This window comes from Thalassophryne amazonica, chromosome 2 (genome assembly GCF_902500255.1).
Source record: "Thalassophryne amazonica chromosome 2, fThaAma1.1, whole genome shotgun sequence".
NCBI classification, from domain to species: Eukaryota; Metazoa; Chordata; class Actinopteri; order Batrachoidiformes; family Batrachoididae; genus Thalassophryne; species Thalassophryne amazonica.
Genome location: NC_047104.1, coordinates 26,851,064 through 26,868,816, shown reverse-complemented (window position 1 = coordinate 26,868,816; position 17,753 = coordinate 26,851,064). Strand labels below are relative to the sequence as shown.

The 17,753-nt window shown below is 42.4% G+C and overlaps 1 protein-coding gene across 1 annotated transcript in view; it reads left to right on the top strand.

Moving 5' to 3' along the window:
* The window catches only part of LOC117523087 (A-kinase anchor protein 13-like), a 425,195-nt gene that overhangs the window by 393,021 nt on the left and 14,421 nt on the right, over nt 1-17,753 (top strand). The window contains exons 27-33 of the mRNA XM_034184506.1: nt 3,278-3,526; nt 3,624-3,700; nt 4,420-4,601; nt 6,824-6,906; nt 6,997-7,185; nt 8,790-8,936; nt 15,983-16,056. Of these exons, the coding sequence (XP_034040397.1) occupies nt 3,278-3,526; nt 3,624-3,700; nt 4,420-4,601; nt 6,824-6,906; nt 6,997-7,185; nt 8,790-8,936; nt 15,983-16,056 (1,001 nt within the window). The remainder of the gene's footprint in view (nt 1-3,277; nt 3,527-3,623; nt 3,701-4,419; nt 4,602-6,823; nt 6,907-6,996; nt 7,186-8,789; nt 8,937-15,982; nt 16,057-17,753) is intronic.

Here is a 17,753-nt window from a genome sequence, read left to right as displayed (position 1 = left end):
GCACTAACGTCACATTTTATGTTCCATTGCTCAACCTCTGTGCGTGTATGAGGTCTGTTAGAAAAGTATCGGAGCTTTTTATTTTTTTCAAAAACTATATGGATTTGAATCACGTGCGATTACATCAGACAAGCTTGAACCCTCGTGGGCATGCGAGAGTTTTTTCATGCCTGTCGGTTACGTCATTCGCCTGTGGGCAGGCTTTGAGTGGTCCACCCCTCCCGTCGGAATCTCTTTGTCTGAGAACTTCCTGAGAGACTGACGCTTTGCTTGATCAAAATTTTTTCAAAAACTGAGGCACATTGAAGTGGACACCATTCGAGAAATTCAGCTGGTTTTCTTTTAACGGCTGATGAGAGATTATGGACTGTTGCTGTTGCTTTAAGGACTGCCCACAGAGCGGGATGTCGCGACGCGCCCTGAGCCGCTGCTGTCTGCCTGTTTCGAGCTGAAAGCTTCCAAATTTAAGCCTCTGTTGACCCAGGATGTCATGAGAGAACAGAGAACTCTCAGAAGAGGTCGGGATCAGCAGTTTATCTGGACATTCCACTGTTAAAGGAGATTTTGTAATGAAAGAAATTGCGGACGGGTCCGAGCATCGGCAGGCAGCCGGCGCTGCGCACCGCCACAGGAAAAACACCTCCGTTGGAAGCCTTAAGGACAAGTTGGAACATGTTCAGCTGTTAAACAATTTCTCAGATACTCACTCAACTGAAAGCCGCCTGGTTTTTATAAATGGTTATCAACACGGAGGTGTTTTTCCTGTTTCCTGTGTTTTTCCTTCCACCGCGCCAGCTGCGTCCCGACGCGCGGACCCGTCCGAACATCTTTCATTAATAAAATCTCCTTTAACAGTGGAATGTCCGGATAAACTGCTGATCCCGACCTCTTCTGAAAGTTCTCTGTTCTGTCACGACGTCCTGGGTCAACAGAGGCTTAAATTTGGAAGCTTTCAGCTCGAAACAGGCAGACAGCAGCGGCTCATGGCGCGTCGCGACGTCCCGCTCCGTGGGCAGTCCTTAAAGCGACAACAGTCCATAATCTCTCATCAGCTGTTAAAATTTTCACAGAAAACCAGCTGAATTTCTCGAATGGTGTCCACTTCGATCTGCCTCACAGGTTCTGAAAAAATTTTGATGAAGCAAAGCGCCAGTCTCTCAGGAAGAAGTCAGACAAAGGAATTCCGACAGGAGGGGTGGACCACTCCTCACTCAAAGCCAGCCCACAGGTGAATGACTTACCGACAGGCGTGAAAAAACTCACGCATGCGCACGAGGGTTCAAGGTTGTCTGATGTAATCGCACGTGATTCAAATCCATATAGTTTTTGAAAAAAATAAAAAGGTACGTTAGATTTATCACAGACCTCGTATATGTCCAAAAGTGAAGAATTTCAGACTGAATGAGATCATGTTGGCTCCTTCATCTCTGCCGAGCCACACTGACTAACAGTCACTGATAAAAAGCTCCTCCCAGCGGGGTGATGTCTGTCACTTGTTCTTTTGCTTTTTGCTGCTAATCTTTTGGTTATGACTCACAGACTGAGTGCTTCGCTTATTATTTAATTCTTTCTTTTTCGGGAACACACGTCTTCACAAACATGGTGATGGTGAGACTTCTTAAGCCCCCAGAACACAAATAGAATGACATAGAACACTCCGCCCCTGTGTGAGCTCTGACAGAGTGACCATCGGGTTCTTGGTCACCATGGCCCTTCTGCCATGATCACTTAGCTTAGGCGGGCAGCCAGCTTTAGGAAGAGTCGTGGTGGAACCGATCATTTTCCATTTCTGGATGATGAAGGCCACTGTGCTCATTGGGACCTTCAAAGCAGCAGAAATGTTGCTGTGCCCTTTTCCAGATTTGTGCCTCGAGACAATCCTGTCTTGGAGGTCTACAGACAGTTTCTTTGACTTCATGCTTGGTTTGTGCTCTGACATGCACTGTCAACTGTGGGACCTTATATGTAGACAGGTGTGTGCCTTTTCAAATCATGTCCAATCAACTGAATTTACCCCAGGTGGATGCCAATTAAACCGTAGAAACATCTCAAGGATTATCAGTGGAAACAGGATGCACCTTAGCTCAATTTTGAACTTCATGGTAAAGGCTGTGCATACTTATGTACGTGTGATTTCTTAGTTTTTTTTTTTATTATTTTAATAAATTTGCTAAATTATCAAAAGCTTTTTTCACATTGTCATTATGGGGTATGTTGTGTAGACGTTTGAGGGGAAAAAGTGAATTTTATCCATTTTGGAATTGACCTGTAACATAAAAATATGTGAAAAGAGTGCAGCGCTGTGAATACTTTTTGGATGCACCGTATGTTTTGATTCTGACACTTTTACACCATCCATCCATCCATCCATTTTCTTCCGCTTCAGCCGAGGTCGGGTTGCGGGGGCAGCAGCTCAAGCAAAGCCGCCCAGATCTCCCAATCCACACACACACCTCCCCCAGTTCCTCTGGGGGAACCCCAAGGTGTTCCCAAGCCAGCTGCGTGATGTAGTCCCTCCAGCGTGTCCTGGGTCTTCCCCGAGGCCTCCTCCCGATGGGATGTGCCCAGAACACCTCTCCAGCGAGGCGTCCAGGGGGCATCCGAAAAAAATGCCCGAGCCACCTCAGCTGGCTCCTTTCGACGTGGAGGAGCAGCGGCTCGACTCCGAGCTCCTCCCGTGTGACCAAGCTCCTCACCCTATCTCTAAGGGAGTGCTCAGCCACCCTGCGGAGGAAACTCATCTCGTCCGCTTGTACTCGCGATCTTGTTCTTTCGGTCATGAGCCAAATCTCATGACCATGGGAGAGGGTCGGAACGTAGCTCGATCGGTAAATCGAGAGCTTTGCCCCCCTGCTCAGCTCTCTCTTCACCACTGCGGTCCGATACAGCGACCGCATCACTGCAGATGCTGTACCGATCCGTCTGTCGATCTCACGCTCCATTTGTCCCTCTCTCATGAACAAGACCCCGAGATACTTAAACTCCTCCACGTGAGGAAAGGACGCTCCACCGACCTGAAGAGGGCAAAGTGCTTTTTTCCGGTCGAGAACCATGGCCTCGGATTTGGAGGTGCTGATTTTCATCTGATACTTTTATACTTCAAACAAATTTTCACTGCAGGACATTTACTTGTATTTCCACAGTATGGTAGTACTCTTTATAAATATCTGAATACTTCTTCCACCGCTGCAAACCATAGTTGTTAATGTGTCATGAAAAAAAAGTCTTAGACTAGTCCAACTTTCTGACCCCATCTTTGTCCTGTGATGGACCGCAGAGGGTGAAGAAGACTACGAGGACCTGAAGGAAGCGGTGCAGCTCGTGAGGGATGTTATCGCAGCCGTAGACTGTAAGGTGAACGAGCACGAGAAAAAACGTCGCTTGAAGGAATTTCACAGCCGCTTGGACAGCAAGTCCATCATGATGATGAACAACGGTCAGATGTTTGCCAGGGAGGATCTGCTGAGGAGACGTCTGATCCATGAGGGGGCACTGCAGCTGAAAAACAGCCAGGGACGACTGAAGGGTGAGTGTAGCGTGCTCTACCTGTGTGCGCGTGCGTGTATGTGTGAGGGTGTGTGTTTGAATCAACACCTTGGTTTTTGCTGTTGTTCTTGTTAAAGATGTCCACGCTCTGCTCCTATTGGATGTCTTCGTCTTCCTTCAGGAGAAAGACCAGAAATATATTTTTGCTTTGCTGGTAAGATCCCACTGATCTCTTTGAGTCTGTCTCTGCTTTTCACATTCTGTCCTCCTCCCATTCCTTCATATGTCTGCTGATTCATTCTTCAAAGGAATTTATGAATTCTGAGGTGTTCTTATATTTTCTTTAATGTTGGTAACATCTATTCTTGGCACATTTTTGCCTTAAATTTACATACTTCAGTTTTTGCAGTTGGTTACCCTTTAGTTGCTGGGATAGGCTCCACCCCTATAACCGTGAACTGGAATAAACCGTTTTATAAACTGCTTAGATGGATTTACACTTTAATGTGTCAAAAAGAGTTAAAAGCAAAAAATTGTGTTGTGATGGAGTACACTTTATTAGTGGTGTAAATAAACCAACAGTGATTTATTTATTTACTTAGTTTCATTTTCAGGACTTTGTTGGTTTTCTTCTATCCTACTATCATATTTTCTGCTATTTTTATCCTTTCTTTCCTCTACATCTTTTATCCTCCTCCTTGCTCCTCCTCTGACTGTCCCTTCCTCTTGATTTTTGCTCCTCCCACGCTATCCTCCCTTCTGTCATCTCTCCTCCTGCTGTCTTCTGCTTAAACACATCTTTCCTCCTGCCCTTCTTTTCTTTCTACCTTTCTCACTGCTTGTCTTCCCTCCTGCTTTGCACTCAGTTGACCGTCTTTTTATTTAGTTATTTTTTTTATTTGGGAGTCTTACTTTCACCTCCCTCCTCTGCAGGACCAGCGCTCCACAGTCATCTCTCTGCAGAAGCTGATCGTTAGGGAGGTTGCTAACGAGGAGCGTGGCGTCTTCCTCATCACGGCAGGTATTGAGAAGCCGGAGATGATGGAGGTTCTGGCCAGCTCGAAGGAAGAACGCAACATGTGGATGCAACTCATCCAGGAAGCCATGCAGTCCATGTAAGCCCTGGAATTCTTCTTTCTACTTGTTTTTGCTGCAGAACGGAAGGTTGGAAAGTTCCTACAACTCAGTAGGCGTGTCACATTGTTACATTTAAAAAAAGAAGTTTTATCACGTGACCTCTCAGAATCTACTGATGGACTTACTCTCTTCTTTGGAGGATATTTATATGTTCAAGTCAAAATCTGTTCGTCTACGAGGTCTCTTAGATAATAAACCGACCCTTTTATTTTTTTGTTTAACTATATGGATTTGAATGACATGCGATTACACCAATCATGCTTGAACCCTCGTGCGCATGCGTGAGTTTTTTCACGCGTGTCGGTGACGTCATTTCCCTGTGGGCAGGCCTTGAGTGAGATGTGGTCCCGCCCTCTCGGCTGAATTCCTTTGTTTCACACGCTGCTCGAGACGGCGCGCGTTGCTTTATCAAAATTTTTTCTGGACCTGTGAGGAATATCCGAGTGGACACTATTCGAGAAATTAAGCTGGTTTTCTGTGAAAAGTTTAACGGCTGATGAGAGATTATGGGGTGTTTCTGTCGGTGTAAGGACTTCCCACGGAGCGGGACGTCCTGCAGCGCTTCCAGGCGCTGTCGTCGGCCTGTTTCGAGCTGAAAACATCCTAATTTAAGGCTTAATTCACCCAGGACATCGTGAGAGAACAGAGAAGATTCAGAAGAGGCCGGCATGAGGAATTTATGCGGACATTCCACTGTTTAAGGACATTTTTTTAATGAAAGACGTACGCGCAAATTCGCCGAGTCGTTTCCGTGACGACTCGGCAAATCTGTGTGCGCCGCGACAGGAAAAACACCTCCGTGTTGAAAACCATTTGTAGAATTCAGGCAGCTTTTAATGGCTTTCAACAAGTGAGTAACTGAGAAATTGTTTAACAGCTTGGGCACGTTCCAACTTGCCCGTTAAGATTTCCAACGGAGGTGTTTTTCCTGCCGCGACCCCCCGCGGTCGGGTCCAGCCCGACATGCGACTCTGCCCGCACGTTCTTTCATTACAAAATGACCGTTAACAATGGAATGTCCGAATAAACTCCTCATGCCGACTTCTTCTGAAAGTTCTCTGTTCTCTGACGACTTACTGCGTCAACAGAGCCTGAAATGTGGAAGTTTTCAACTTGAAACGGCGAGACGCTGCTGCCTCGAAGCGCAGATCGCCGTCAGGCGCCGTGGACCGTCCTTAAAGCGACACTACCAGACCAAAATCTCTCATCAGCCGTTAAAATTTTTACCGAAAACCAGCTGAATTTATTGAATGGTGTCCACTCAGTTGTGCCTTACAGTTTTGAAAAAATTTTTATCAAACAAAGCAACAGTCTCTGAGCCATTCCTAAACAATGAAAAAAATCGACGAGCGGGTGGACGACTCCTCACTCAAAGACTGCCCACAGGCGAATGACGTAACCGACAGGCGTGAAAAAACTCTCGCATGCCCACGAGGGTTCAAGCATGTCTGATGTAATCACACGTGATTCAAATCCATATGGTTTTTGAAAAAAATAATAAGGTCGGATACTTTTCTAATAGACCTCGTACATGTCGTTTGGGCCCGATCTAAACCCAGAACCTTGACATCCTTGTGTGTGCTAACCCAGGAGTTAGACCCGGCCCGGGGTGGTACTGTCTGTGAAGGAAGATTAGTCCTGCTGTCCCTGCAGCCAGCAGGATGAACACAGTTTCATTATTCCCTGAATCTCTCTGTGATGTCACAAGATGGAAACAAAGCTGCTGGCTCGGTTGGAGAAAGACAGAAAAAGCATTTTTAATTTCCAGTGAGACTTAAATTTACAGACCTTTGTGTGCAGCAGAGTCAGAACTTGACTGAGGAACTCAGCGCTCACACCTCCACCAAAGCTGAATGCTGCTGTATGTTTAGAGTTGTAGTTGTTCTGATATACTGTTTATGGGGAGGTGATGGTCTGGAGTTTAGAGCGCTGTGACCAGAGCATCTTTGGTTCAGTTCTCCATCAGACATTGAAATAGGAGTCAGGTACAGTGTGATTCATTGAATCAAAATCATGATAGTTCACCCATAAGTCATTTAAAGGTTTGTCACACCAGATATTTGTCTTTTTCATCTTTACTAACATTTTTAAATGTTTTGATATTCTGAACTTTTAGCTGGATCTTTATTTCTGTTATACCTAAGACTTTTGCTCAGAAGTTTATTTGATTTTTTATTTATTTATTTATTTTTTGGCACAGGGAGAAGGATGAGGATGAAGGGATTCCCAGTGAGACTGAAGAGGACAAGAGACAACTAGAGAGTAAAACCAAGGAGCTGAGAGGTTTGCATGAGTTTGAGAAGTTTGTTCTCAGAGTTTGTCGCCATCCTTTCTCCGTATGGATTTCCTCCTCTGTGTTTCTCGTCGGCTCAGATCTGTTGAGGCAGAAGGATGCAGAGATTATGTCTCTGTTGGAGGAGAAGGTCCGGCTCTTCAGGGGGCTGTGCGAGGGCCTGACCCCGGGCGAGGAGGCCTGCCGAGAGGTGGAGCCATTCTTCAGGTCGGTCTGCAGTCTCGATCCACCCAGAGGAGCATCAATCATGAATGAGGCCCTGGTGGAAGGTGAGCGTTTAAAGAATGAAATGCTGTAAAGCTTTCTGACATGCAGCAATCTGGTGGTTTTTCTACATGCAGCAGTTCCACTAACCAGCTGATGGGAAATCCACTGATGCTTTTTGAACATTAAATTAACCCCTTACATGCAAATTCAAAATTGCCAACGCATATTCTAGAATTTGGATCTGTGTCTTGGTCTGTGGACATGGACCAATTATGAATGAATGAATGAATGAATGAATGAATGAATGAATGAATGAATGAATGAATGAAAACTGTTTATTTCGAACATTTGATACAACAACAATTACAAGATAGATCAGTAAAGACAACAACAAAAAAGTTCCTACTGTGTACCCAACATGTCCGAAAAGGGGTAGGGTGAAGCATCAGCTTATTTATCCCTACCCCTTCTTCCCCACAACCAGTAATACCCTTTGCCACATATACACATAAATTCCTACACACCTAAACCGATATCAATATATACATATATACATATATATACACACACATACATATACACATCAACATACACATATATACACATATACATATATACACGTATATATACACAAACATAAATATACACCTACACATACCTACTTACATACAAAATACTATATATTTACAAGCCGAAGCAAACAACAAAAACACCCTAACCCTCATTACCCTTCCTCCTCCCTATACCCAGAAAAAACCAATTATGACATTGTTTATGTATGTATGTATACAGACAAACATCAGACTCAGAACCCTGCAGTCAGGACCTGCAGGTGGATGCTGGGAGAGGTTCTCTTGGTCTTTCTGTGTTTTTTGTTGTAATTATTGCTCACTTATGTGGTCAGATCAGAGAGTCTGTCACTATCAGCAATGACTGTGAACAGGAAGCATTGAACTTGTAGAGGTCACGTGACATGGATGCATTGGATATGTGGATAAAATGATCCCTTTCCTTTTCTTGTTCTTCCATTCTAAATTGTCTGCTTATTTTCTGCCACAGTATACATCCAGTTTGTTCTGAATCTTTTCAAAGATTCTTCATGAGTCCACAGAAAATTAACACACCACCTGCTGAGTACTGCCACCTGCTGGATGGTTCAGGAATGTGAATCCATATCAAATTATGATTTTCTTATTTAAAGGCTGCAGTAACTGCATGGTCTGTGCATGCACAAACATGCACACTGCTTGGAATTTATACACTATAAATGTTAATGTAGGATGAATGCATCAGTGAATATGCTGAGGTACACAAACTACCACAATGTATTCCAGTATGTATTTTTTACTTATGTTTGAAGTTCAGCAGCAGATTTGTTTCTGATTGCTTTTTTTCCTGATTTCCAGTAGAAAGGTCACTTTGTTGTATTTTCTAGTACCGTATGAATATGTGCAGTGATGATGATGCAGAGTTTTTCATTTAAAGTTGAAGTGAAAGACCTCAGAGATCAAAATGTGTGGTTACTTAGCAACATGAGTCGGACCTGCTGCTCGCAGATGTGCCTGTTAGGACTTGTGATGCAGGACTGAATGGTAACATGGTTAGCAGAAGTAATTCACTTACTGACCCGTGTGTGTGTGTGTGTGTGTGTGTGTGTGTGTGACAGTGGAGACCTTACAGGAGCTTGTGAACAGCAGCCTGGGTGGAGCCATGGCAAGCGTTCATGAGGGTGGAGCTGCAGGACCCGTATGTTTGCCCCGTCGGGCTGAGACTTTTGGAGGTTTTGACAGCCACCAGATGCACATCAGTAAGAGTAAGTCAATCAGCAATTTTTTAGTGATCACATGATAAAAACAGGCACCACAGTTTTCAGTTAGTGCCATCAAACAGTAGATGCTCACTGGAACAGCGAAGCTGATCTTTCCTGAAGGAAGCTCTTGGCGGTGAGGGCATGTGACTCTGTGGATGGTGTGACAGCGTGCCTGAGACATCGTTAGCTAGACCTGAACACGTCCAAACACCTGAAGAAATAATTAACATTCGTGATGTAATGGAACATAGCTGATCCATAATCTCTACGGAGCCCCCCCCCCCCCCCACGTTTAAGCACGCACGTGAACCAGGGAATAATTGCATAATTACATACAGTTTATTTTAGAGTTTTTTAGAGGGGTCCATTCGGTCGGCAACACCGGATCTGGTTTCTGGATCAAGATTTTACTTTATGCTTTGAAGGATTACGTCAAAATTACTTCACGGATTCTCACCAATTTTGCACCACAAATAGATATTAGGGCATGAAAGATGCCACTGAACTTTGGAGGTGGTCCAGATCCAGTGTTGCAGACCCAACGGTCTGCCCCTAAAAATTGGTCTGCCCTGCCTCCAGTGTGCATGCGTCATTTCAGAGCTCAGCAGCTCGTCTAAGACAGAGTCTCTTCACCCAAAGCAATCAAGGTAAAACCTCTTAAATCATTCAGTTTAAAGCAGAAAACAAGGCAAAACTCTGTGATGCTTTCAAATGACCGATGTGCAGTGAACGCATCAGCTAGCAGCTCGTGTGGCTGCGGCGCTCTGATGCTTCCTCCGTCTTTTATGATGAAATAATACTGAATTTATGTGGAAATGATTGTTGTACAAAAGCTTCAGCTATCTGTCGCTGAGATAGATGATGACTGGAGTGCAGTTTTAAGCAGCAATGAGTCATAATCTGTGATTCACGGCTGTGATGGCAGGGCAGCCCGATTTTTAGGGGGGGCCGTTCGGTCAGTGACACCAGATCCGGATTCTGGATCACGATTTCACTTTATATAGGCTTTGAAGGATTACCTCAAAACTACTTCACGGATTCTCACCAAATTTGCACCACAGATAGATATTAGGGCATGGAAGACTCAATGAATTTGCAGATGATCCTGATCCGGATTGGTGGATGTCAGAAATCTCTGATTGCTCTTGTTTACCACTGGCTTTGGATCACTGAATATATTTTGAAAAAAAAAAATCTCTCAAAGTTAGTCCAGTCATGGCTGTCTGATTCACATAGGAAAAAAATAAAGACATCATTCATCAGTTGTACATGTATTTTCTATGAATATATAATGTAAACAAAATATAAACAAAAAATCAGAAGAAACACTAGTGGCAGCTGTGGCAGCTGTTTGTAGTAACTACCACGGCATAGTAGGTTGTGTGTATGTGCTTCTGAACAAGCTGCCAGGTATTGTTCTTGTCAGGGACTGCAGCATGCAGCCACTTTATGCAGAAACTGGACTACCTCGTGTGCACCTAGTTGCCACCCAGTCAGTATAAGTTACTGCATTTTGCACTGCCTTTTTGTGACATGGAACATGTCTGTTGTACTTTGTTATACTTAATGCTCTTTTTTCTTATGACTGTTTTTCTGTATTTATATTTTACCTTAGTGCTAGTATTAATGTTAAATGTTACCTGTTAAAGTTAAATGCGATTTCGATTCTCTGTATGTAGCAAATGTGGAAAAATTGACAATAAAGTAACTGACTTGGTACAACACCAATGACAAAATTCATAAATACACATTTAAAACAGCAGCAGAAACTAACAACTAGCGTTTTTAAGGTCTCCCTGACTTCATCATTAAATTAGTGTTGCCAATGTATAGAAAGTATAATATTTCTGTTATGTTTCGGACGCGGGCGGAGAACCGACCCAGCGTTTGAAGGACCCAGCATAAAATAAGCAGAGCACGGTTCAAAAGGTAACAGAATTTAATAAACATAACAGTGAGTAGTGCTAAACAACTAAAACGTCCGCGGTCTGGTGAGGTGGAAACACGGCGCGCTCTTAACAGCGCAAACGGTCCGGAGCCACAGCAGTTCAGAACCAGGGACCCCGCCGACACCCCCCAGGTGGCCGCGACAAACCGAGTCTGTGAAGAAAGAAAACATGAGGTGAGTCCAACTCCACACAGAGAGACACAACTCAAAGGTGCACGCAATCAGCAAACACTTCCTGGCTTAAAGCTATACATCAGCTTCTCACCCTGCAGGCACAGAACAACTCAGTTCAAATCTCCACTGCAGCAGAAGCTGATTAGACAATTAGCATAACGTGACAGCTCAATACAACAAGGTGTGAGGGACACCAAATCCACTGTCATTACTTCATAAAAGTCACCAAAACCAAATTACCTCAGGAAGTGTGCTGAAGAGCGTGAGACCTCACCCAATCCTCCTTCACAGACTGTGGCGTCAAACCTGGAGCGGTCTCTGCGTCCGTGATGGTGAGATTGTTCTCCTGACGTCGATCTCACACATCTGCTCACAAGGTCGAGTCTCTGGCAATCACACACTGTGCATTCAAGGTTTAAATGCAGCAATCTCTGATTAAGACAAAATACACCACAGCTGTGAGTCCTGATGACCTGCACGTGATAACAAGCCTCAGGTGTTCAGGGTGAGGTCCTGATGCTCAGCCACTCAGTCCTGAATGCATACCACCTGGTGGGAGAAACAGAAAACAAAAACCAAACCAGCCAAACACCCCAGCCCACAACAATTTCTTTCAATTGTTTATTTTTAATCACCATTCAAATTCAAATATGACAGGTAATGATGATGATGAAAATGTATTTTGCCTTGAAATTTGCCATGCTCTACTACTGTATGTTTATTGTTTGGTCCTAATCACTGCTAGAATTATTATTGTAATAAAATTAATAATATATACACTTTTTCTTGTTTGGAATCACTCATTTTTAATACATACAGTTGTATGCAAAGGTTTGGGCACCCCTGATAATTTTCATGATTTTCCTTTATAAATCATTGGTTGTCTGGATCTGAAATTTCAGTTAAATATATCACACTGATGTTCGAGAAGTGAAATGACGTTTCTAGTATTTACAGAAAGTGTGCAATAATTATTAAACAAAATTAGGCAGGTGCATAAATTTGGGCGCCCTTGTCATTTTATTGATTTGAATACATTTAGCACTAATTATTGGAACACAAAATTGGTTTGGTAAGCTCATTGACCCTTGACCTCCTTACACAGGTGAATCCAATCATGAGAAAGGGTATTTAAGGTGGCCATTTGCAAATGTTTCCCCTCTTTGCATCTCTTCTGAGTGGCAACATGGGAGCCTCTAAACAACTCTCAAATGACCTGAAAACAAAGATTGTTCAGCATCATGGTTTAGGGGAAGGATACAAAAATCTATCTCAGAGATTTCAGCTGTCAGTTTCCACTGTGAGGAAATGGAAGACCACAGACACAGTACTAGTTAAGGCCTGAAGTGGCAGGCCAAGAAATATCTCAGATAAGCTGAAGCAAAGGATGGTGAGAACAGTCATAGTCAACCCACAGACCTGCTCCAAAGACGTACAACATGATCTTGCTACAGATAGTGTCTCTGTGCGTTGTTCAACTATACACTGCACTTTGCACAAAGAGATGCTGTATGATGCTGTAATGCAGAGGAAGCCTTTTCTGCATACACAACACAAACAGAGTGGCTTGAGGTATGCTAAAGCACATTTGGATAAGCCAGCTTCATTTTGGAATAAGGTGCTGTGGACTGATGAAACTAAAATTGAGTTATTTGGACATAACAAGGGGCGGTATGCATGGCTGAAAAAGAACACAGCATTCCATGAAAAACACTTGCTACCTACAGTAAAAGGGAATCTTGTTAAAGTTGAGGGTCACATAGATTCCAGTCAATATCAGCAGAATCGTGAGAACAGTGTTCATGAATCATTGACAAAGCTGAAGTTGCGCCGGGGCTGGATCTTTCAATAAGACAATGACCCTAATCACTGCTCAAAATCTACTACGGCATTCATGTAGAGGAACAAGTACAATGTTCTGGAATGGCCATCTCAGTCCCCAGACATCTGTGGTGTGATTTTAAGCAGGATGTCCATGCTCGGAAACCAACAAACCTGAGATGTTTTGGAAAGAAGAATGGTCCAAAATACCTTCAACCAGAATCCAGCCTCTCATTGGAAGCTGTAGGAAGCATTTAGAGGCTGTTATTTCTGCAAAAGGAGGATCTACTAAATATTGATGTATTTTTTTCTGTTGGGGTGCCCAAATTTATGCACCTGCCTAATTTTGTTTAAATAATTATTGCACACTTTCTGTAAATACTAGAAACTTCATTTAACTTCTCAAATATCAGTATGTTCATCTGCTATAAGATATATTTAACTGAAATTTCTGATCCAGACAACCAATGATTTATAAAGGAAAATCATGACAATTATCAGGGGTGCCCAAACCTTTACATACAACTGTACGAGGTCTGTTAGAAAAGTAACGGACCTTTTTATTTTATGCAAAAAATATATGGATTTGATTCATATGTTTTTATGTCAGCCAAGCTTGAACCTTCATGCGCATGCGTGAGTTTTTTCACGCCTGTCGGTTGAGTCATTCGCCTGTGGGCAGGCTTTGAGTGAGCACTGGTCCACCCCTCTCATCGTTTTTTCATTGAGAGGAAATGGCGGAATGATTTGGGCTTTGTTCCATCAGAATTTTTTCAGAAACTGTTAGAGACAGGCAGCTGGAAACCATTCGGAAAATTCAGATGGCTTTCTGTGAAAATTTTATGGGCTTCACAGAGATTAAGGAGTGTTACTACCGCTTTAAGGACGGCCCACAATGGCGCACGGCGTGCTGCGCTCCGAGCCGCGATCGACAGGCAGAAACCACCAGATCATTTCTAAAAGGATGGCTGTGTGGATCGGGGACCGTCGTCTGCAATTTCTCTGGTTATCACAAGAGCTGGACATCAGCCATTTTCCGGCAGATTTCACTTTTAACAAGAGATTTTGTCATGAAAAGACCCGCGGAGGCTTCGCGCGTCATGATGGAGCCGCTGATAGAGCGAGACAAAAAACGCCTCCGTTTTGGAGTGTCAGAGGACAAGTTGGGACATGCCTATCTCGGCTTTCAGTGGCTTACCAGTCGAGTGAGTATAAGAGAAATTGTGAAGAGCTGGGCATTTTTGCATAAAATAAAAAGGTCCGTTACTTTTCTAACAGACCTTGTATATGTCAAATTGATGTAAAAATGCCAAGCCTCATAAATTGCGTAATGAAAAATAAACATAAAAATTGTGTGGATTATATATACGAGTATGTATATATATATATATATATATATATAGCCTATAGTTACCAGGAGTATTGAGCTAAATAATTAAATAATAAAATATATTAAAATAACTTATAAAAAAGGACCATTCAGGCATGTATGGGATGACATGAAAACAGGTCATTTTTATCCATGTTTCACATAAAAGAATTTAGTACCTTAAAGTACTTAAGTAAATCAAAACTTATCCAGACAGGACAAGGCCAACAGGTCACATACTGTAAAATAACAATATATTTAACACCTACACAATGTTTTTTCTTAACCATTTCCGGGATAGAGATGCCATTAGAAAAAGAGGTTCAAAGTTAACGTAAACCATTTATAAGGTACTTGTCATAAATGTCTTTCTCTTTTAAAACGTGGAAAAATGTTACAAGATAGGTCCCATTTATATTAGCATAATTATATTTCATGTTGAATTTTCTGTTGATTTTAAGCTGTTATACTCAAATCACATTCACAACCAGGTTTGCCCTTTGACATCAACAGTATTAGAAAAGGTGTATCACTGCCAGCCATCATGTCATCTTGTGAAGATGTTCAGTAGTCCTTTCCGCCATTGTAACCACAAGATATGCCTTGAGGACTGGAGAGACTTAGGTAGTCACCAAGCGAAAGGAGTAAATAGCAAGAAAATACATCAGCAACAACTAATTATTACCGCATGTGCATGGATAGACTTACAGTCATGAATACATGTTGCTAAGCAAGACGTTAAATAACGTGCAACATGTCCTTTAATCAGCCATCAGTTTCTACATAACTGATCAGTAATCGGTGACAAATTATTGCACATCTGTGAAAAAGTTCAGAAAGAAACTGATATCTAATGTTTTATTCATGGTGTAGAGAAATTTGTCCAGAATAAAACTGTGGAATATTTAAAATAGAGGCTAGAAAAGCATATCTTTTCTTATTAGTGAATGGTCTCATTAATTTAGTCTTTCTCTAATTATAGGCTGATTTTGTTTTTGTACATTTTTATCTTCCTTCTTATTTTCTTGATTCTTTGATCTTTTGTGTTCTTAATGTGTTTTAAGTGGCTTTGTAACATACAAGCTCATTTTAATCTTCATCTACCCTCAGCCACACCTGCTCCTATTTTCCATCATGCATTTGATGATGCCATTCATTGTTCCTCCTTTTTTTATCACAAATAGTGTTAATCAGTACGTTTGTCTGGATGTGTTTTGGGGATGCGATAGTTTAATTGGTGGGTTTGTGACCCAAGGATCCTCTGTTCACATCCCCATCAGACTGCAAAAGTGCCCTTGGGCAAAGTTCTAAATCACGCTGACATCAGTGTGTGAGTGAGTGTGAATGGGTGAATGTAAGGCATCACTACACAGTGCTTTATAAATGTCGTCCCTTTGCAAAACATCAGTGTAAAATCTGCTCCCCGAGAAGGAAAACAGACTTAATTCACAATATGACTCTGATTGAATTGGGCTTTTTTTCTTCCCTGATATCTGATCCAGTAATTTAGACCATTATGGAACCGATACCAATCCAGAACATCTGATGGACTTGTCTACTTGCTTTTCCAGGGTTTATGTTGCACCTTTTCCACAGTCGAAGAATTTGTTATGAAGCACTTTGCATGTCCTGTCCACAAACCAGTGGTGTTAGTTGTTGTTGTTCTTGCGTATCAGTAAATGTGTTTGTTGTTGTGGTGGATTCTCCTTCACCTTTTGTGTTTTGTGTTTGTGTTAGATGGAGACAGAGACGAGAGCGAGGACACAGTGGGAGATCTGCGCAGGACAGAGTCTGACAGCGTTTTAAAGAAGGTTGTTACCTCACAGCCAATTTATTCCAGACTCTGAAGTCATTTTGCCCCCACACCGCGGAGAAGGCTGTGTGCGTGGCTTCATTTGTCCTCTTAACATTAAAAGTAGTGTTAAGATGAATTTAGGTGACTTGGGTGATTTTGACTCTTGCTGGCAGGTCCTGTTGCTAATGATGACCATCAACATAAAAAGGATGTTACTGTAGCAATGGATGCTGCAACACTCCTTCATGCTTTCATTCTGCAGCTAACAAGCAGCGCTACTGTTGTGAAACAAACAAAAAACAATTACTCACCAGGCCATTTCCTGCAAATATTAATAAGAACAGCACTTTGTGGTTATTTTATTTTGTTTTTCCGTTCTGGGCATGAAGCCAAAGTTCAGAGCCAGATAACATTTGGATCTGCACAAACTGCCATCATTAAGGATGATGCACAGTCTGCTCACTTTGTTTTTAGAGTCGCACTAATTCACAGTCGTTTCATAAATGGAAGGAATTTAAACAGCTGTAGCTATAACATACTGTTACGTGCACCCAGTGTGTGTGTGTGTGTGTGTGTGTGTGTGTGTGTGTGTGTGGCTATAACATACTGTAACGTGCACCCTGTGTGTGTGTGTGTGTATATAGCTATAACATAACGTAACATGCACCCTGTGTGTGTGTGTGTGTGTGTGTGTGTGTGTATATATATATAGCTATAACATAACGTAACATGCACCCTGTGTGTGTGTGTGTGTGTATATATATAGCTATAACATGACGTAACATGCACTCTGTGTGTGTGTGTGTATATAGCTATAACATAACGTAACATGCACCCTGTGTGTGTGTGTACATAGCTATAACATAACGTAATGTGCACCCTGTGTGTGTGCATATAGCTATAACATAACGTAACGTGCACCCTGTGTGTGTGTGTGTGTGTGTGTGTATAGCTATAACATAACGTAACGTGCACCCTGTGTGTGTGTGTATAGCTATAACATACCGTAACGTGCACCCTGTGTGTGTGTGTGTATATAGCTATAACATAATGTAACGTGCACCCTGTGTGTGTATAGCTATAACATACCGTAACATGCACCCTGTGTGTATGTGCATATAGCTATAACATAATATGCACCCTGTGTGTGTGTGTGTGTGTGTGTATAGCTATAACATAACGTAACATGCACCGTGTGTGTGTGTGTGTGTGTGTGTGTGTGTGTGTGTGTGTGTATATATGGCTATAACATAATGTAACGTGCACCCTGTGTGTGTGTGTATATAGCTATAACGTAACATGCACCCTATATGTGTGTGTGTGTGTGTATATATAGCTATAACATAACTTAACATGCACCCTATATGTGTGTGTGTGTGTGTATATATAGCTATAACATGCACCCTGTGTGTGTGTATATAGTTATAACATAACGTAACATGCACCCTATATGTGTGTGTGTGTATATATAGCTATAACATGCACCCTGTGTGTGTGTATATAGCTATAACATAACGTAACATGCACCCTGTGTGTATATAGCTATAACATGCACCCTGTGTCTGTGTATATAGCTATAACATAACATGCACCCTGTGTGTGTGTGTGTATAGCTATAACATAACGTAACATGCACTGTGTGTGTACATAGCTATAACCTAACGTAATGTGCACCCTGTGTGTGTGCATATAGCTATAACATAAAATGCACCC